Here is a 22,388-nt window from a genome sequence, read left to right on the forward strand (position 1 = left end):
AAAGAAATAAGGGCCGAACGTGTGAAGCCCAAGTTGAAAAATGAAATACCACATTCAAGCTTCATTTTTTTACTAAATGCGCTCATTAATGTTTTCTATGTCATAAATTAAAAAAAATAAACTACTTAGTTGATCATTCAACTTTTAAGGTACTTTCATTTTAGTCACCTAAAATGAAATCTTTACAATTTCTTTATTCAAATTTTAGGACGCTTTCATTTTAATCATTCAATCGTTAAATCTTTAACGGCTGTTAATTGTATACGCCATATCATGTTCGCATTTTTATTTTGGTCATCTAACTTCTAAGTCGCTTTCATTTGGATTAACTCAAAAAATACTTTTTTTAAAGTATTGGTTGAAGTAAAAAAAATTAAGAATTAAAGTGACAAAGTAGTATAAACTAAAATAATGCATTAAAAAGTGTCAAATTGTACTTGTTTATCACATTGCCAAAATTTCTAAAAAAAATTCAATATTAAAATTTTAAATTTCAAAACATAAAAGTTAGTTAAATAACTTATTGAAATTAGTTGTAAGGTTTTAGCTTATTATGAAAGACTCGGCATCATATAATTAAAAGAAATTTGAATTTCATGTATAATTATTAAATATGATTTATTTGAGTTGATTTTAATTTGAAAATATAAAATAAAATATTAAAATTTAAAAGAAGATTAAATTAATTAAATTAATTAATTTCAATATTATAATAATAAATGAGTTGACGTATCAAATTTTTTTTAGTTTTTATTAGTAATTTTTCAGTACTGGATAATTATATTGAACCTCAACTAAGTTTAGGGCAAAATTAAGTTGAACTCTAAAAGAGAGGCAAAGTTCTTTAAGAACTAGTAGATCTTGAATATAATTTTTAAAAAAGGTTAGGCAAAGAAAAGCACTAACTTATGCCATATAGTATACTGTAATTGGTAAGAGACCTTTTTTTTCCTTAACAAGACTCGGTCATTGCTAAAATACTTTTGAAAAAAAAAAGAAAAAAGGAATGTGCTTCATTAGTCAAAGTTATTCTAAATTCATCGGTTTGACAAAAGCTACCTATATTAGTCAAAGTTATTTAAATGTCGTCTTCGTCTGTAACTTCTGGAAGTTCTAACCTCACATAAATTTTATCAATAGTTTTTAATTACTAAATTAATTACGAAAGATTATCTAGTCATTTTTATTTTGCTCGAAATTTTTATAATTTCGTTATTTAATTTTTAGGATAATTTATTTTAGTTACTAAATCATTAAATTTTTAATGGTGGTTAGCTGTACATATCACATCATGTTCACATTTTATGTTGGTCCCTTAAATTCTAAATCGCTTCCATTTTAATGATTCAAAAAACATATTTTCCAAGTATTGATCGAGGTAAAAATTACTAAAGAGTAAAGTGAAAAAGTAGTAAAAACTAAAATAATGCTTTAAAAAAATTAAATAACTTATTTAATTAATTTTGATGTTTTGAAATACAACTTACGCTAAGAGATAAGTAAATACAATTTGATAATTTTTAAAGTATTACTTTCCACTTTAATCTTTAATTGTTTTTAAAATTGCTGCAATGAAAAGTAAGAAGAAAACATAAAGAGGTGCTTAGTGCTCCAAGAAATTTCAAATCTTGATGTAATCATTTGAAGAAAATTGAGTTGAGTTCATCTAGTGTAAATCCTTCAAGATTCCAAATATCATTCATAAATCATAGCGTCACTTCCAAGTTCTGGGAAGAGATTATGGGAAAAACTATTAGCTGCTCTGTTTTACTATCTTTAATATCTTGCTTTTACTTGCTATTTGCCACTGCTTTAGACACCATAACACCATCAAAATCCATCAAAGACCCTGAATTTATAATCTCCCAGAATGGTATTTTCCGATTGGGATTCTTCAGCTTGGCTAACTCCAGCAATCGTTATGTAGGGATATTGTACCATCAAATCCCCGTACAAACTGTTGTATGGGTGGCAAATAGAAACAGGCCTCTCAAAGACTCTTCTGGGATTCTCAACATATCAGATGATGGCAACCTTATTGTTTTGAATGGCAAAACTGAGATTCTCTGGTCATCAAATGTCACCAATACAGCTCCTAATGCAACAACTGCCCAGCTTTCAAACTTAGGAAACCTCGTTCTCAGTAATGGTGACGATGCAGGAAGCAGCTTATGGGAGAGTTTTCAACACCCTTGTAATGTCTTCCTTCAAACTATGAAGATCGGCGTTGATATAAAAACGGGTCGTAAAGTGGAGCTGAAATCATGGAAAAGCATTGATGATCCATCTGATGGTAACTTTTCTCTTGGTTTTGAGCCTTTCAACATCCCAGAGCTTGTCATTCGGAAGTATAACCAGCTCTATTTTCGGACCGGTCCGTGGAATGGGAATATCTTTATTGGCATAATATATATGTACACCGTCAATTTTGATGGGTTTGATGTTGTTGCAGATAATCCACAACAACCGTACTATATCACTTATGAATATTCTAATGACTTTAGGTTGATATACTATGAATTAGATACTCAGGGAAAATTCATTGAACGGAGATGGGATGCGGAGAAAGGGAACTGGATAAACAGGTACCCTAGTCATGAAACAGATTGTGATGTTTACGGAATCTGTGGGGCATTTGGAATATGTGATTCATCGAAACGACCCATTTGCAGTTGCTTAAAGGGGTTTAAGCCTAGGAATGCAGAGGAATGGAGTAGAGGTAATTGGAGTAGTGGGTGTTTTAGGAATACCCCTTTGCAGTGCCAAAGAGATAACAACAATGGCAGTGGAGCAGGCCAAGGTGACGATGAGTTTTTGGAGATGCAGATGATGAAAGTGCCGACATTTCCGTACCGGTCATCAATAGTTAACGGTGACTGCAAAAATGAATGCATGAAGAATTGTTCGTGCGTGGCTTATGCGTATGATGATGGCATTGGTTGCATGTTGTGGAGTGGAGATTTGATTGATGTCAAGAAACTCTCCAGTCTCGGAGTCGATCTTTACATTCGTCTGTCTTCTTCGGAACTGGGTAAAATTTCTGAGTGTCGACAATGTGTTTGATAAATTGCGTCAATATCTGCCTTTTTGGTGTTGAAGTTATTAACCAAGTTTCTCTATTTGCAGATAAAGGGAAAAGTAGAAAGGTCATTGTTATTACAACAGTAATTGCGGGCATAGTAGTTATTACAATTTCTGCAGTACTCTTCTTATGGTGTAGGATGGCTAAACATAAAGGTAATATATATGAAAAATATTTAAATGTATTTATAATTTATTAAGAAATTAACATTTAGGCTATGAATATATACACGGATATTAAGATAAAAGGGCCGGGTACATTCACCAATATGGTACTAACTACATTGATCTTATCTCAGGCAGGAATAAAAAACAAAAACAGGTCAAACACCAAATTTGTAGGGAAAATATAGGAGAAAATTCAATTGGAGTTAAACTCCAGCAGCTGCCCATATTCAATTTTGAAGAACTTGCCACCGCGACAAACAACTTCAATCACGCAGAAAAGCTAGGGCAGGGTGGTTTCGGTCAAGTTTATAGGGTAATAAATAATGGCGATTTGCAAATCCAGTGTCAATGAAATCACATTTTCTTTTTTCCTATCAAGTCTTCTGAGTTGAACTTTGTGTGCAGGGAACATTAGATGGTGGGAAGGAAATAGCAGTAAAAAGATTGTCGAAATCTTCGGTGCAAGGATTGGAAGAATTTATGAATGAAATGGTGGTGATCTCTAAGCTTCAACATCGAAATCTGGTAAGATTGCTTGGCTGTTGTGTTGAAGGAGAAGAGAAGATGCTCGCCTACGAATATATGCCCAACAAAAGTTTGGACGCTTTTCTCTTTGGTTAGTAACTTATTCCAATCCTTTTTTACCTTTTTTTTTTGTGATTTTTCGCTATTTTGGACCCTAAACAAGGGACAAAACTTTCCTAAAATTATTTTCTTCATTCACAGGACTTGATCTTGTATTGTTGCTTAAGGGGAATTGAATTCCTTATCACTCGACCTAATAAGCATTAATATTGTTTTCCTTCTCATTACAACTTAAACTTGGCCTTGACTACCACAGTTACCTAATCCGATAAGTCCTACTCATTTGATTTGGTAGGTACAATCCATATAGGTTAGATCTTGGATATAATTTTCTTGAAAAGTTTCAAAAAATGAAGAAACATAATTTCCCATTGAAAAACCATTATGTAAGGAAAATCTTATGTATTTTTATCGAAAAATAAACTTCTAATTTTTTTAATTTTTTAAAGTTTTTTAACTTTTAAGAATTAAGACTAAATTAACAAAATGTGTAAAGTTAAGGGTTAAATGTGTTCAATTTTTTAAATTTAGGACTAAATTGATAGATTCTATAAATATTGAAGGATTAAAATTGTTATTATGCCAAAAAAAAAGTCACTATTAGTGATTTAACACAAGAGTGACCAAAATATTAAATTTTGATAACATTAAACAGAAACACACTAATAGTTGAATGACTATCTTTATAGCTTACCTTTAAAATTTTAATATTTAAAAATTAATTAAATATTAAAATCACACATATGTCACACTAGAAGTTAGTAATTATAAAATATAGAAGTATGATTCTAAGTTTTTTCTAAGCAATAAAATTGGCCGCCTAGTTGATTTTGTGCAAACTTGTGTAAGAGGATATGAAAAATAGGTTATGGCTTGGTCCATAGACATGTCTGATGTAATTATATTCTGAGATTTGAATGGCAGCAACGTAATATTTTGACTCTCTTCAGTGTTCAATATTTATTTCAATTGATTGACATAACATCAATTCTGTCTACAATCACAATTAATACGATATGGTAGACAATACAACAATGATTGTAGTTTAAATCCACTATTATAGAAATTAACTATAAATCTTGAGGTCTTATTGTTTAAGTATTGTCACAGATCCAGCTAAACAAGATGTTTTGGATTGGAGAAAACGATTCAACATTATTGAAGGGATTAGTCGAGGATTGCTTTATTTACATAGAGATTCAAGACTAAAGATTATACATAGAGATCTGAAAGCAAGTAATATTTTACTCGATGAAGAATTAAACCCAAAAATTTCGGATTTTGGGATGGCTAGGATTTTCGGAGGCAATCAAAATCAAGCTAAAACTAAAAGGGTTGTTGGAACTTAGTAAGTTGGAACTTTCTCCTTATCATTTAAGTTTATTCTCTCTCTCTCTTTTTTTTTTGGATAAAATATGGTATAGATATATCTATTGATGGATCAGGTCCGATGCTTAAAAAGATTACATGCCTAGACCTAAACTTAGTTTGGCTTAGTTTGATCTATGGACTCATTTTACCATTTTTAAAAATTAAAATAATAAAGAATATATTATTTTATACTTTTATTATTTAATTTTAATTTAGACCGACTCATGAGTAAGTTTAGGCCAGGGTTGTAATTAATGTTTTTTAATGTTAAAATACAGTGGTTATATGTCTCCTGAGTATGTAATGCGAGGGCAATTTTCAGAGAAATCAGATGTATTCAGTTTTGGAGTTCTATTGCTAGAGATTGTTAGCGGAAGAAGAAACACAAGCTTTTGCAACGATCAGTATGCACTTAGCCTCTTGGGATATGTAAGTTTATAAGATAATTAGACATGTTGGTGGGTTGAATTAGGGTGTAAAATACCGTTTTTGCAAGCTATTCAGGTTCAAATCAAGAAAATTTGAATTCTACTAAGTAACTATTGAGTTGAGCGATCATGAGCTGAACTTGAGAATCTTAATGCTTGAATTGGGTAGCTTGCAAGGTGACATGGAAAGTCCTAATACTTGAATTGAGTATAAGCTCTCTTTTTTGCTTTAAATATATATTCAACATTTTCAATTGAAATTCGAGTTTGACTACAATATCGAGTTTAAATTGAGCCTAAGAATGAAGCTCAATTTAGACATAGGTGAACAAGCTTAAGCAAGAAATTCTGAGCAGTTGGATCTTTACATATGTTGAATTGAGCTAATCAAAATCTATTTAGACTTTGTGTTTATAATTTTGAGTTGATTTAGGCTGAAAAGTTTAGGTATTAATTTAGACGAATTTTCTTTTCTATTCTCAGGCATGGAAATTGTGGAGGGAAGGCGATATTCGTGACATAGTAGACAAAGTGATTTTAGAGTCAGAAACATATTCAAAGAATGAAAATGAAAAAGAAATATGGAGATGCATACATGTTGGTTTGCTATGTGTTCAAGAATTTGCTAAAGATAGGCCCACTATGCCTACCGTTGTTTCAATGCTTAATAGTGAGATTTCAGATCTTAACACTCCAAAACAACCTGCTTTCACTGAAGCACCACTAATGAGTCATGATGTTGAAGATAAGGTTTCACTTAATGATGTAACTCTTACAAACCTTGATGGCCGATAGAAATACAAATTAATTTTTTTTAGCTTTTAGAAATACAGTTTTAAGTATTGAAATTTATCTTTTATATTCAACCTATTTTTATCATTTTATTTCTATGATAATTGTAATTTTATTTGTTCCATTCTAGTGAATTTACCATTATATTTGAACATGGCAGTTTAATGATTCAAACTGGATCCAATTTAATTTGAACATAAAAGAAATCAACAATTTAAACTTGTTCAATTCAAACTTAAAAATAATTTAAAATCCAAAATAATTTAAAATTAAAATGATTCAAACCCAAATTTACCTAACCCAAAATGCTTCCATTGTTTTTGGAGGATTCATTGTTTTGGGTCAAAGCATCGTTCCAATCTGGCGGCCATAATCTTCCATGATATAGTTAGTGTCATAAGTCTTCCCCTAACTAAGTACAGTTCCACTTAAGTTGGGGATGTACCTTTCACAGATCTTTCCGGAACTCCCCCGTATGTCCTCGCGTTTCCGTAAAGAGACTTCTTTTGATGTCTTAAATCAACAATGTAAACTTTAAGAAGAAAAGAGTGGAAAGCAAATTAAACTTGCATATTGGGTGGAAGGTAAATGAGTCTTCAAGTCAACCAAATTAAACGTGCATGACAAGCTAGAAGTATTGATTTCCATGATCAAGGTGACATGCTAGTTGAATACAATATAGGTAGTGATTAGTGCTTGAAGAAAATTCAAATCTTGATGTAAACATTTGCAGCTGCCTTGAAATATCATTACATCATATAAAAAATATAAGTTAAAATTATAAATATATAAGTTATTAAAACGGTGAAATTGCATTTTATCTCTCACAAAAATATATAACTTAATTCTAACGCCTAGAAAAATTTTCTGATTTCCCCCATGATTAAACTTCTTATCACTCAGTCCAGCATCTGTAGCTAAACAAATATTCTTATTTGTAAGATTCGTATAAGGAATAAATATCAAAATTACGCATAAAAATTGATCTAATATGCAATTTAATACATGAACTTTGATTTGATGCAATTATACACATCAAACTTTAGATAAATTAAGTTATTTATGTATGTAATATAAAATAAAAAATTGTGTTATATCGATAATTATATTAATAATTTATAAAATTTAAATAAAAAAAGTTTTCATATATGAAATCATAAATTTTTAGATTTATCCCTATAGCAAACAACTCCAAGGTGTGGGGCATATAAGCCATGTATGCGTCATATCAAACGTACAAAAAAACTTCTACTAAAGATTGGCAAATACTAAGGGTGAGTTTGGATGGGCGGTGCGTTTACCTGCGCCTAGTGTAAAAACAGCGGTGGCGGTGAGATTAGACACTGTAACGATACTGTAGCGTGAGACAAAAAGTAAACTAAATGCACTGCACTGCACCGCACCCAATTCCCCATCCAAACCCACCCTAAGTCAATGTGTCTGTCTGCTGAAAGAATGTTGTATTCAATTATAATTCTACAAATAATGTACTTGTAAGTCCATAATATAAATAAATGAACATGAAATTACTTTATCATGTCATATTCCATGATTTGCTGACAGGATCTGTATCTTCCACCTTCTTTGCTTGGCAAATTAAGAAAGACCAACTTAAGCTCCAAGCAAGTCTAGTGGGTTCTGTATAGTATTCTAATACTTTAAATTATACATTTAATTGATTTTAGTAGTTGAATTTTATTATTAGATTGATTTTATGTGTAAGTTGTAACTCTATTCTTTAGGTTAATTTCTTCTTAATCTTTAAAATTTTTAGAATTTAAAATTCAATCCTAACTCAAACGATAGTAATTAAATTCATTAAGTAATATAATATGATTTTTATGAGTATTATTTGTAAATAAAAAGTTAATATAATATCACACATGATAATATATTTGTTATATAATATTTTAAAAATAACTAACTGCTATTGTTTGAGTACTTATACATATATAATTTAAAGAATTTAATTATTTTATAAATCAAAATATAGTCTTAGGTCCAGAATTCGAGTTTTTGGATATCCTATACCCTGATTGTATTTGTGTGAACATGGTGGCACATGAGTTGATTTTTTGGTACTCCAATGGAAGAAAGAGCCAACAAAAATATAGAAAATCAAGAGTAATTGACACTTCCAGAAATTTTCCGTAAGTCAAAATGAGATTACGTATATACAAAGAAAATTGAGATGTAGATCACTAGATGTAAACATTTGAGGCTGCCATGAAACATCATTCCACCATGTCAAAATCAGACCCTAAAAAAGAGTCAATTTCTGTAGAAGGTCCCTACCCAATTTATATTTTGTGAATTTAGTCCTTTCATATAATTAGGTATTTTTAATCTCTCGCTTTTTAGAAATTACAAATTCAATTGAAAGAGATGGACACAAAAATTGGTTATACAAATTAAAAAACTCTTTTACGTCTATGAGACTTTGACCAAAATCTAATTTATTATCAATATGCAGTGTAAGATGTGATTTAAGTTCAACTTTCTCACCAAATTGTAACATCGCTCCTATATATCAATATAAGATCATTTTCCCCCACTAAGACTTTCCCTTGAAATCTTAGCTACAAACTGAAAAAAAAAAAACAAATGGTTTACAATAAATTTACATTAAGAATTTCCTAACAATGAATAGACAAGTGCTCTCTCATAATCGTCTATAATGAGACAAACAAGTCTTCTTTAGATAAGCATTAATGCCTAGTAATTCTTCAATTGGTGGGAACATATATATTCCCTTCAATTGTTCTCGAATAAATTTTCAATAAGGAATCAAAATATGTAAAGATTTTCGAGGAATAAACTTCTATTTCTATAAAAAACCAGATCTCTCTGTAGCAAAAATAACATAAAGTCTTTAAATAGAGCAATTGCTTGACTGAATTTCGTCATGATCCATTCCGTCAAATTGTCGCTTAAAGTCTTCAATATGATGTAAGAATTAAATAAAGATTTTTCAATAAAAAATATGCCAACATATATATGGTAGGTTGTACAACTTTCCAATTGCACCTTATTTTCAATATTGACAATCAACTTTTTTCATTAATTCTGTCAAAATAATTTAGTATGATTAAATACATATTTTGAAAACCAAAGAAATTGAAAAAAAATATATTGTAGGGACTAAATCTTCCAAAAATGTAAAAATACAGGGACCTTATATACTATTTGACCTTTATTAATATCATTCATAAATCATAGAATCACTTCCAAGTTCTGCACCAGTTACACGGTCATGGGGAAAACTATTAGCTGCTCTGTTTTAGTAGCTTTAATATCTTGTTTTTACTTACAGCTGCAATTTGGCACTGCTTCACACACTATAACAGCATCAAAATCCATCAAAGACCCTGATGTTATAATCTCCCAGAATGGTGTTTTCCGATTGGGATTCTTCAGCTTGCCTAACTCCAGCAATCGTTATGTAGGGATATTGTACCATCAAATCCCCCTACAAACTGTTGTATGGGTGGCAAATAGAAACAGGCCTCTCAAAGGCTTTTCTGGGATTCTCACCATATCAGGTGATGGCAACCTTGTTGTTTCCAATGGAAAAGCTGAGATTCTTTGGTCAACAAATGTTACGAATTTGGTTCCTAATGCAACAACTGCACAACTTTTAGACTCTGGAAACCTTGTCCTCAATAACGGTGAGAATGGAGGAAGCAGCATCTTATGGGAGAGTTTTCAACACCCTTCTAATGTATTCCTTCAAACTATGAAGATCAGCACTGATGTAAAAACGGGTCGTAAGGTGCAGACGAGATCATGGAAAAGCCCTGATGATCCATCTGATGGCAACTTTTTTCAAGGCATTGAACCTTTCAGCATCCCGGAGGGTGTCATTTGGAACAATAACCAGATATATTTTCGGACCGGCCCATGGAATGGTCGTATCTATATTGGTTTAATACATGTTAATAGTGTTTATTTTGATGGGTTTTATGTGGTTGCAGATGATGTAGAAAAAACTTATTACGAAACTTACGAATATTCTACTGACTCTAGGTTGATATACTATGAATTAGAGTCTGAAGGAAGATTCGTTGAACGAATATGGGACGCGGGGAAAGGGGAATGGATAAACGGGTACTCCAGTTATCTAACAGATTGTGATTTTTATGGAAAGTGTGGGGCATTTGGAATCTGCGATTCAACGAAACGACCCATTTGCAGTTGTTTGAAAGGATTTAAGCCTAGGAATATAGAGGAATGGAGTCGAGGTAATTGGAGTAGTGGGTGTTTTAGGACTACCCCTTTGCACTGCCAAAGATATGACAACAATGGAAGTGAAGCAGGCCAAGGAGATGATGGGTTTTTAAAGCTGAAGAAGGTGAAAGTGCCCGCATTTCCAGACCAGTCATCAATAACTAACGGCGAATGCAAAGATCAATGCATGAAGAATTGTTCCTGCGTGGCTTATGCGTATGATGCTGGCATTGGTTGCATGTTATGGAGTGGAGATTTGATTGATGTCCAGAAATTCTCTAATCGGGGAGTCGATCTTTACATTCGTCTGCCATCGTCGGAACTTGGTAAACTTGTCTTCCATATCGACCATGTGTGTGGCGAATTGCATCAATTAATCTTCATTTTTGGTCTAGATGTTTTATTAACCATGTTTCTGGATTTGCAGATAAAGGGAATAGTGAGATAATTGTTATTACAACAGTAATTTCAGGCATGGTGGTGATTATAATAATTTCTGCACTCTTCTTATTGCGTAGAATGGGTCAACAAAGAGGTAAAATGTCATCTTTATTTATTTAATCTTTGTAGTCACTTTCTTTTAAGAAATATTATGTAAATTCTTTAAGAGTTCACTTAGGGTAAAATTGGATTTAAAGGTATTTTTTACTCGATTTAAATTCAAAGTTTAGATAAAATAAAATTAGAATAGAATTGAGTCGAACTGGAATACGGACAAAAGCTCTAAACTTGATTGAGTACTACTATAAAAGTTCAAGGTCGAATTCGCACCCATTTCAGATATATTTTTATATTTAAATAACGTGGACCATGTGTTAGATAAATTGGGTGAATTAATTTGCAATTCTTTTGGGTCGAAGTTTCATAAACCAAGTTTCTGGATTTGCAGATAAAGGGAAAAGTAGTAAGGTCGTCTTTGTTTTTACAACAGTAACTGTGGGCAATTATGTAGCCTTCAAGGAGCTCATGGGCCGGGCCTGGAATATGGGCCTGAAATTTTGCCCAGACCTGACCCGGGAAAAAAATCATAAGCACGGGCCCGGCCCGGCCTATTTTTTAAATAAATACTAAAAATTTATTTAAAAAATTTAAAAAAGTATTTTAAAAATATTTTAAAATTAAAAAAAGTATTTTAAAAACATTTTAAAATTAAAAAAATAAATATATATAATATCGGGCCGGGTCGGACTGAGCCTGGGTCAAAAAAGTTGTGCCCGAGGCCCGGCCCGTTTTCTAAACGGGCCTCTTTTTTTGCTCAAGCCCATATTTCGGGCCTATATTTTTACTCAAACCTTCCCATATTTTGGGCAGGCCGTCGGGCCGAGTCGGGCTGGGCTGCCCGGCCCATGAGCACCTCTACTTCAACTCATTGCTTCTTTGATTTCCATCACAGGAAGTAATAAAAGGCGGGCACAGATCAAAGGCAAATTTCATAGTGAAAATATGGGAGAAAGTTCAATCGGTGTTAAACTCCAGCAGCTTCCACTATTCAATTTCGAAGAACTTGCCACCGCGACCAACAACTTCCATCCCCAAAAAAAGCTAGGGCAGGGTGGTTTTGGTTCGGTTTACAAGGTAATATATAATAGCGATTTCCGGTTGTTAGGATAATCATCACCGGCCTAAAGCCGGATTGTAATGAGCTCGTAGGCCAGGCTCGTTAGTCGAGAACTTTGTAAGAAAGCAAGTTCAACTTGCGAGCTCACTACAATCTGACCTAAACCCATTCAAATTTTGAACTGATGATAATAATTATCCTAAAACTGGTGAATCTAGAGTCAATGAAATGACAATTTTTTTTAATCAAGTATTGTAGTCTGATTTTTGAGTGCAGGGAACATTAGATGATGGAAAGGAAATAGCAGTGAAGAGATTGTCGAAAGCTTCGGGGCAAGGTTTGGAAGAATTTATGAACGAAGTGGTGGTTATTTCTAAGCTCCAACATCGAAATCTGGTTAAATTGTTTGGATGTTGTGTTGAAGCAGAAGAGAAGATGCTCGTCTACGAGTTTATGCCCAACAAAAGTTTGGATTCTTTTCTATTCGGTTAGTAATTTATTCAAATTTTATATGATATTTTGGGTCTCTAATCAAATTCATAATTCAGTTGAATAGGATCCCTTAAAAAAATAATGTTCTCCCATAAATGTTTTTTCCATTCACAAAATTTAAATTTAGGTGTAGTGATATTTTGATTCTCTTCACCGTTTAATATTTATTTCAATTTATTGAAATAACTTCAATTATGTCTACAATCATAATGAATACGATATGGTAGAAATACAATTGTAGTTTAGATCCTCAATTATAGGAATTCATTATTAATTTAGTAGGTTCTTATGTTTAAATTTTGTTATAGATCCCGTTAAACAAAAACTTTTGGATTGGAGAAAACGCTTTAATATTATTGAAGGGATCAGTCGAGGATTGCTTTATCTTCATAGAGATTCAAGATTGAAAATTATACACAGAGATCTAAAAGCAAGTAATGTTTTACTTGACCAAGAGCTAAACCCAAAAATTTCAGATTTTGGGATAGCCAGGATCTTCAGAGGTGACGAAAATCAAGCCAACACTAAAAGGGTTGTTGGAACTTAGTAAGTTGGAACTTCCTTCCTACCATTTCTTTTTATGCTCTTTTTAATAAAATATGGTATAAATATATCTATGGTCAGATTTAGTGCTTAAAGATGATACATGTACATACTTGTATCGAGTTAATTTTGTTCAATTTGTGGACTCAATTTATTGTTTTTAATTTTATAAATAAAATATTAAAAATATATTTTTATTTTTTTATAGTTAACTTTAAATTATTTATTATTTATTATTTATTCTTAATTCATGTTGGCTCGTGAACAAGTTTAAATAAGAGCTGTAATTGGTGTTGTTTTTTATGTTAAAATACAGTGGTTATATGTCTCCTGAGTATGTAATGCATGGGCGATTTTCAGAGAAATCTGACGTGTTCAGCTACGGAGTTCTACTATTGGAGATTGTTAGTGGAAGAAGAAACAAAAGCTTTTACAACAAGGATGACCTTAGCCTCTTGGGATATGTAAGTTTATAAGATAGTTAGAGATGTTGAGGATGAAATTAGGGTGTAAGATTTTGTATTTGCGAGCTATTTGGGTTCGGTTTGAAAAAACTTGAATTTAGCTCTGTAATTATTGAGTTAAGCGATCATGTGAATTGAATTTGAGCATCTTAATACTTGAATTGAGTAGCTCGCAAGTGAATTTCAAGAACCCTTATACTTGAATTGCGTAGCTTGCAATGGTTTTCAATCTTTAATCAATATTGAAAATTTTCAGTTCAAACTTGAGCTTAATTACAAGTAATCAAGTTTGAAGTTATACATAGGAGTGAAGCTCATTGTAGACTTAGGTAAAACAAGTAGAGTTAAAACACTTCAATTAATTCTATTAAAGCTTTAAGGGTAAAAATTTGAGTCAAGTTAAGCCAAATGATTTAGGCATTAATTTAGATAATATTGTTTACTGTTTCAGGTCTGGAAATTATGGAATGAAGGCAACATTTGGGACTTAGTAGACAAGGTGATTTCAAAGTCGGAATCAGATTTAAAGAATAAGAAAGAAATATGGAGATGCATACATGTTGGATTGCTATGCGTTCAAGAATATGCTAAAGATAGACCCACTATGTCTACTATTGTTTCAATGCTTAATAGTGAGATTTCAGATCTTAACACTCCAAAACAACCTGCTTTCACTCAAGCACTATTAATTAGCAATGATTTTGAAGATTGTGTTTCATTTAATGATGTAACTCTGACGGGTTTTGATGGTCGATAAAGATACAAATTAATTATTTGTAGTGTTTACAATTAAAGTTCAAGCAGTAAATTTTTTTTTATATTATGTTTTGATATGTTTTTATCATTTTATTTTGATCATAATTTGTCATTTTATTTGTTCCATTTTAGAGTGAATTTACCATTATATTTAAACATGGTAGCTTTGTCCCAAACTTGAAAATACGATTTTATCAAATCCAAACTTAAACTTGACCTAACTTGAGTTGAATATAAAAGATTAACAATTTGAACCCGTTCACCCTAAATTCAAAAATGATCTAAAACCTAATCATAAAGAATAAAATAAGAGCACCAAATTTTGATGGGTGTCATCCACCAAAAATAAAATATCTATGCCTAAAATTGAAATCAAATTTAAATATAGGAAGTAAGTTCAATCCCATAAAGACTGATCTAATTGAATCTGAATTTTGTTATAACTAGAATGTGTCGTAGGCAGTTTTCATTTCCGCAACTCATGCCAATATGTATGAAACAGAAAGGGGATTAAATTGAAATATAAAATAAATAATAAGAAAATAAATATAGTACAAAGATTAAACATTTCTATCTTTCAACATTAGACCTCAAAGTTTTTATCTTTTACAATTAGATTCCTAACAACTAGACCTGTTCATGAGTCGAGTCACTCAGCCTGGCCCGAAAACTGGGAGAGTTTGAGCAAAATATAGACCTAAAAAATGGGTTTGGGTAAAAAATAAGGCCCGTTTAAAAAATAGGTTTGGCTTTGAGTAAAGCATTTTTTGCCTAGGTCTGGCCCGGCCCGAATTCACAAAAGGACAAAAAATCTACTAATTTTTGTTGTTTTAATGCTATTTTCTTGTTATTTTCTCCCTATTTTGCTACCATTTCACTATTATGTTACTATTATTTTGTTGTTATTATTTGGATATTGTATAACACTTGTTTTATTATTACTTTTGTTATTATTTTAAAGGTATTTGCTTGTTAAGTTGCATTTATCTTAGTGTTATTTAAGTATATATACATATTTTTAAAGTTTATTTTAATGTTTTAGTATTTTGATATATTATATATTTAAAAATTATATAAAAATAATATAAAAATTAATATGGGTGGGTCAGACCCGAGTTTTAGTTTTTTTATCCGAATCGGGTCTAGATAAAATTTTAGGCCCATTTTTTGGGCCGAACTCAGGCCTAGCAAATGGGCCTATTTTTTTTACTTGACCCAAACTCGGTCTGGCTTAGCCCATGAGCACCTCTACTACCAACATATATTTACTCAAACTTATCCAAGCTTGAATTAATATCTCTTAGCACATTTTCTCCATTTTCACATTATAGATTTAACTAACATTAAACATCCTAACTCAATTTTGATATAGGGATGAGCATTTGATTGAATCAAGTGAAAAAAATTTGAGTTTATGAGTCCTATTTTATCATCCTAATTCAATTTGAATTTTTTTTTTCGAATTGAGTCGAGTGAAATGAAATTCGACCTAAGTCGAATCGAACCGAATAGAGTGAAATTGTTCAAGTTAAATTAAAAAATAAAAATAAAAATAAAAATATTATTACAGTATAACTAATTCCATATTAGAGCACATAAATTTGAAATATTTTTCAAAGCAAAAAAAAAAAAAGATACTTGAGTATGATAAATTTGAATCATTACTTAAGTCTCCAACATTATTGTTTTAGAAATTATTTAAAATATTAACTCTTTCTATATATTTTTAGGAATTCCTATAATTTCTTTAAAAATATATAATTTCTGAAATTTTTATAAATATTTTGAATTATTTTGAGAGAGAGACCAATTTGCTTATTTTCAAAGTTGACAGGAACCAAAATAATGTTTATACCAATCTGTTATTTGAATTATTCGAGATATACAAATTGTGAAATTCAACTAGACTTGAACTTGAAATCCAAATTTAGTTATTCGCGTTGACTTGAATAATTTAAATAACTCAAAATTAAAAAAAAATCGATTTTTTCAATCGAATCGAATTTTACTCATCCCTAAGAGGATACAAAAAATAAATCATAACTTGATCCACGAACATGTATTTAAATAGTAGCAGCAATGTAAAATTTTGACTCTTTTCATTGTTCAATATTTATTTCAATTAATCGACATAACATCAGTTACATCTACAACCACTAACGTAGAAAACACAACAATAATTGTAGTTTAGATTCACTATTATAGGAATTACTGTTAATCTTGGAGGTCTCCATGTTTAATTTTTATATAATATATCCCGTTGGACCCAAAAAGGAAGCATTCCTCCCCTCCTTTGGATTTTCTAATACATGTTTAATCACAATTAATAAGTTAATTTTAAAATTTTCACGATTTTACATATATCTGCCACATTTAAATAGCGATAATCATTATATTAGATATTAATAAATGAAAAATTGGAACGGATATTAACCCATATACACATCGAAAACGCTCTTCCCTTTCTAACCAATTTCCATCAATGCATTGGATTATATGGCTACTTAAATTTCACTTTGAAGTTAAATTTGTAATATTTCAAATAATTGGTTTAATACATTATAATGTTGTACTAATTTTATATATTTATACAAATTTTATTTAACAAATTGAATTTTAGTTTAGTAATATAATTTTTTCACATTAAGTTTTCAATTAATTTGATATATATGTTATTTGAGAATACAATTTTATATATTTTTAATGGTTGAATTTTTTTATATTAAACAAATAAATATACTTTTTAACATATTCCAATTTTGATAACATGAAATTAAACAAATATAGATCTTATAAAAAGAAAAACTAAGGATCAATATTTTCCTACAAATGATCAATATGCATGGTGTTACTTTCCTTTTTTTAGTTTGAGATCATTTGGTGTTTAGTTTCAATTAAATTTAGAATTTTTTATCAGGTTTCAATTAAATTTAGGTCTCAACACTATAGTCTATATCCACAAAATTAAACTCGAAATCTTAGTTAAGGAACATTGAACTCAGGGTGGTGCCAAGGATGCTAACAAAGGTTTCGTTCGCCTGCTTTTCCCTCCCCAAGAAAGGAAATCTCACTTTTGGCCTTTTAAAGTTTACAGAATTTTAAAGGGTAAATTACACCCATGGTCACTTTTGTTTACTTCAAATTACGTTTTAGTCACTTATGTTTGAAATGTTACGTTTTAGTCACTTATGTTATCGTGTTGTAACATTTTAGTCATTGAGCCATTAATTGTCGTTAACGGTATAACGGTAAGCTAATGTGGCGCATTAAATCATCATTTTAAACAAAAAAATTACGTTAAATTATACAATTGGTCCCCATATTTTTTTCATTTTGAGCAATTTAATTGTTTCTTTTATGTTCTTTTAACTTTCTTTTTTTTCATTATTTTCCATTCTCTTCTGCTTCTCCCTCTATTTTCCTACCTTCTCCATTTCTTTCAACATATTAGGAAGTCGAATTGGCAGTGAAGAAAAAAACATGGTATGGGTTTATGGGTTTTGGTTATAGGCAATGATGGTTTTCGACTTCCTACTTATTTCTTCACTGCCAATTCGACTTCTTGATATGTTAAAAGAAATGGAGAAGGTAAGAAAATAGAGGGAGAAGCATAAATAATGGAAAATAAAGAAAAAAAATAAAGAACATAAAAAAAATTAAATTACTCAAAATGAAAAAATTTGGGGATCGATTGTATAATTTACCCTAAAATTTTTGTTTGAAATGATTATTTAACGTGCCACGTCAACTTGCTGTTACACCGTTAGTGACAATTAATAGCTCAGTGACTAAAATGTTACAACACGATAACATAAGCGACAAAAACGTAACGTTTCAAACATAAGTGACTAAAATGTAACCTAAGGTAAACAAAAGTGACCATGGGTGTAGTTTACCCAATTTTAAATTAATATATAGTAAATTTATACTTTAACTTCCAAAAATATTAAAATTTTGATTTAGTCCTTTAAAATTATAAGATATAAGTTATTAAAATGGTAAAATTGCATTTTATCGCTCACAAAAATATATAACTTAATTCCAACCCCTAGAAAAATTTTCTGACTTCCCCCTAATTAAACTTCTTATCACTCAGTCCAACATCTGTAGCTAAACAAATATTCTTATTTGTAAGATTTGTATAACAAAGGGATAAATATCAAAACTACACATAAAATTTGATCTAATATGCAATTTGATACATGAACTTTGATTTGATGCAATTATACACATCAAACTTTAATTATAATTCAAATGTATACATAAAACATTTATAGAAATAAATACATTACTTTATTTTTTGTATTAGATAAATTAAATTATTTATGTATATAATATAAAATATAAAATTATATTATATCGATAATTGTATTAATAATTTATAAAATTTAAATAAAAAATTTTCATATATAAAATCATAAATTTTTAAATTTATCCCTATAGCAAACAACTCCCAAGTTGTGGGACATATAAGCCATGCATGCGTCATATCAAACGTACAAAAAACTTCTAAAGATTGACAAATATTAAGGGTGAGTTTGAATGGGCGGTGTGTTTACCCGCGATTAGTGTAAAAACAACGTGATAGTGAGATTAGATACTATAGCGATACTGTAGTGTGAGACAAAAAGTAAGCTAAACGCACCGCACCGCACCCAATCACCCATCCAAACCCACCCTAAATCAATGTGTCTGTGTGCTGAAAGAATGTTGTATTCAATTATAATTCTACAAATAATGCACTTGTAAGTCCATAATATAAATAAATGAACATGAAATTACTTTATCATGTCATATTCCATGATTTGCTGACAGGATCTTTATCTTCCACCTTCGTTTCTTGGCAAATTAAGAAATACCTACTTAAGCTCCAAGCAAGTCTAGTGGGTCCTTCTGTATAGTATTCTAATACTTTATATTATACATTTAATTGATTTTAGTAGTTAAATTTTATTATTAGATTGATTTTATGTGTAAGTTACAACTCTATTCTATAGATTGATTTTTTTTAATCCTTAAAATTTTTAGATTTTAAAATTCAATCCTAACTCAAACGACAGTAGTTAAATTCATCAAGTAATATAATACCGTTTTTGTGAGTATTATTTGTAAATAAAAAGTTAATATAATATCACACATGATAATATATTTGTTGTATAATATTTTAAAAATAATGAATCTAACTGCTATTATTTGAGTTACACATAATTTAAAGAATTTAATTATTTTATAAATCAAAATATAGTATCGGTGTTATGATAAAAAAATTATATTAAAATGAAGTCATAGGTCCAGAATTCAAGTTTTTGGACATCCTATACCCTGATTGTATTTGTGTGAACATGGTGGCACATGAGTTGATTTTTTGGTACTCCAATGGAAGAAAGAGCCAACAAAGATATAGAAAATTAAGAGTAATTGACACTTCCAGAAAATTTCCATAAGTCAAAATGAGATTACGTATATACAAAGAAAATTGAGATGTAGATCACTAGATGTAAACACTTGAAGCTGCCATGAAACATCATTATACCATATCAATATCAGACCCTAAGAAAGAGTCAATTTCTGTAGAAGGTCCCTACCCTATATATATTTTGTGAATTTAGTCCTTTCACATAATTCGGTATTTTTAATCTCTCCTCGTTTTGGAAATTACAAATTCAATTGATAGAGATGGACACAAAAATTGGTTATACAAATCAAAAAACTTTTTTGCATCTATGAGACTTTACCCAAAATCTAATTTATTATGAATATGCAGTGTAAGATGTGACTAAGGCTCAGATACCATAATGAGATACACGAATGTAATCTATAATGATCATAAAACGATCAATTTTTCATATATTGAACTGGATAACAAGCTATGATATATATATATACACAATCTGTCAAACTAATTACAACCACCTTAACTGCTATTGTTAACTGTCATAACAGTTTTATTAATTCTTAACATTCCGTAAAGAGACTTTTTTTGATGTCTTAAATCAACAATGTAAATTTTAAGAAGAAAACAGTGGAAAGCAAATTAAACTTGCATTTTGGGTGGAAGATAAATGAGCCAAATTAAAGACAATATTCTAATACAAAATAGGTAGTGATTATATACTATTACCTTAGAATGTTAATCTTTTCATCTTATTTTTGAAGACAGAAAACAAATTACATGAAAATATTTTCTACACGAGTAGTGCACTAGCGTGAATGACATTGTAGTCAATGATTTTGGTATGCTTTTTCACAAAGTAAAGCGGATAATTAGGTTTTTGGAAGGTTACTTAAAAATTGGTTTCATTTTAAATCTTGTTTTTAATCATTATCTATACGTTGGATTTGTAGATCCACTAATAAAATAGCTCATTCGTTGGCGAGAACGGCTTTATCTCGAACTACACCAACTTTTTACGAAGTCCTTCTATTTTGGATATTTTGAATGCTATTGTTCTTCTAATTTTGGTGAAAATGGGGAGAATTAAAATTAGGTGTGTTGGAAACTTATTGGCTTGAGAGTAGATTCTCTCCTATTTTTACCTCTTTTTGTCATTTACTATGTGAGTTTTACTTTTAAAAAAAAAAGAAAGAAAGAAATGGTAGCTCAAATACTAGTCCTACTTCAACCCGTATGGCACCCCCTCGCCGTACGCTATTGGTAGGATTGTGACGTGAAAATAGCGTGCAAATCCGATAAAATGTGTAACAGCTATATCAACGGAGCGTAATAATCTGGCAAAGAAAATCAGACCCCCTCATACGCTGTTATTAGGATCGTGACATGAAATAGCATGTAAACCCAACTAAATATGCAACGGCCATATCACCGGAACTAACCCCTATAATAATTTGTCAAAGAAAATCAGACCCCCTTCCCCGAAAACACCGTTGTTAAGATTGCGACATCACTGGGGAACAGTGATATCAACAGAACTAACACTTTTTTATATTTTGCATACTTTGTCCACATTAATTGCAATATTCTAGTTTAATCTTTTCATCTCCTTCATACTCCTTCAAGAAATTCCAAACTTCAAAGGTTAATTTCATTGTCATGATTCTGAAAAAGATTTCAGATGAGGCTGCAACAAATAATGTAGCTCTTGCCTCTGATTTTCTTGATTCTCTCATTGTAATGAAAGAACTTCGTAGTCCTTCTCCACGACTTCCCAGAAATCATTTTCCTCTAGATGAGCCTCTATCCTTGTTGTCCAAACATGGGAACCTTCACTATTGAAAATGGGTGGTGCAAGTGCAGTGAAAGGGATTTTTGAATCCATAGGAGAAGAAAGAGAGAAAAAAATTTCCTTAGTTACAGGTCCCTCAAGATGATAGCTCTGATACCTATTTATTGAAGTTTTTGATGAAAAATTTATTGTAAAAAGAAAACAACAAAAGCAAGAGGAAAATATAAATAATTTTTATGGAAAGTGTTTACATTTATTAAACTAAAAACTAGTGTTTCTATAGACAAACAACAACTATTGACTAAAACTAGACTAATAAAATATTCATAATCTCTAAAAATCAGCAACAAATAAAAAATTGTTAAAATTAATTAGATTATTTTGGGTTTTTTTACTAAATTATTATAAAAAAATTTAAAAATTCCAAAATATTATATATATATATTTTATTTACCAAAATATAAAAAAACAAAAAACAGAAAAAAAGCTGCGCCGATTTGACAGAACCCTGGTGGAGGGGTTCTGATTGGCGCCACCAAAGGTGCCAAACTGATTGGCGGCATCGATGGTGCAATGAGGTTGGAAGCATCGATGGTGCCATACAGGTTGGCAGCACCGATGGTGCCATACTGATTGGCGGCACTACTCGTCTTATAAACACGAGCTCTATCCAGCTGAAGGGAGAAAAATTAGAAAAAAAAAAGAGAAAGAAGAGGTGCTGCGGAAAAAAAAGAGAAAA

The 22,388-nt window shown here is 30.7% G+C and overlaps 1 protein-coding gene across 1 annotated transcript; it reads left to right on the forward strand.

Moving 5' to 3' along the window:
• The first annotated feature begins 1,725 nt into the window (after positions 1-1,725).
• On the forward strand, positions 1,726-14,527 carry LOC107943336 (uncharacterized). The gene is made up of 14 exons (XM_041087827.1): positions 1,726-3,031; positions 3,127-3,237; positions 3,381-3,562; positions 3,655-3,865; positions 4,945-5,182; positions 5,484-5,634; positions 6,117-6,425; positions 9,619-10,978; positions 11,080-11,187; positions 12,046-12,227; positions 12,487-12,697; positions 13,011-13,248; positions 13,562-13,709; positions 14,161-14,527. Exons 1-14 carry the CDS (start codon positions 1,741-1,743, stop codon positions 14,464-14,466), a joined length of 5,046 nt encoding a protein of 1,681 aa, XP_040943761.1. The 5' UTR covers positions 1,726-1,740; the 3' UTR covers positions 14,467-14,527.
• Positions 14,528-22,388: the final 7,861 nt, after the last annotated feature.

The sequence above is a fragment of the Gossypium hirsutum genome, chromosome D01 (assembly GCF_007990345.1).
Source record: "Gossypium hirsutum isolate 1008001.06 chromosome D01, Gossypium_hirsutum_v2.1, whole genome shotgun sequence".
NCBI classification, from domain to species: Eukaryota; Viridiplantae; Streptophyta; class Magnoliopsida; order Malvales; family Malvaceae; genus Gossypium; species Gossypium hirsutum.

Excerpts from the sequence above, each read along its gene's own strand:
- LOC107943336 (XM_041087827.1), top strand. The coding sequence starts at position 1,741 with ATGGGAAAAACTATTAGCTGCTCTGTTTTACTATCTTTAATATCTTGC. Across the intron at positions 10,979-11,079 it reads TCTGCCATCGTCGGAACTTG|ATAAAGGGAATAGTGAGATA; the intron begins GTAAACTTGTCT and ends CTGGATTTGCAG. Across the intron at positions 13,249-13,561 it reads AAAAGGGTTGTTGGAACTTA|TGGTTATATGTCTCCTGAGT; the intron begins GTAAGTTGGAAC and ends GTTAAAATACAG.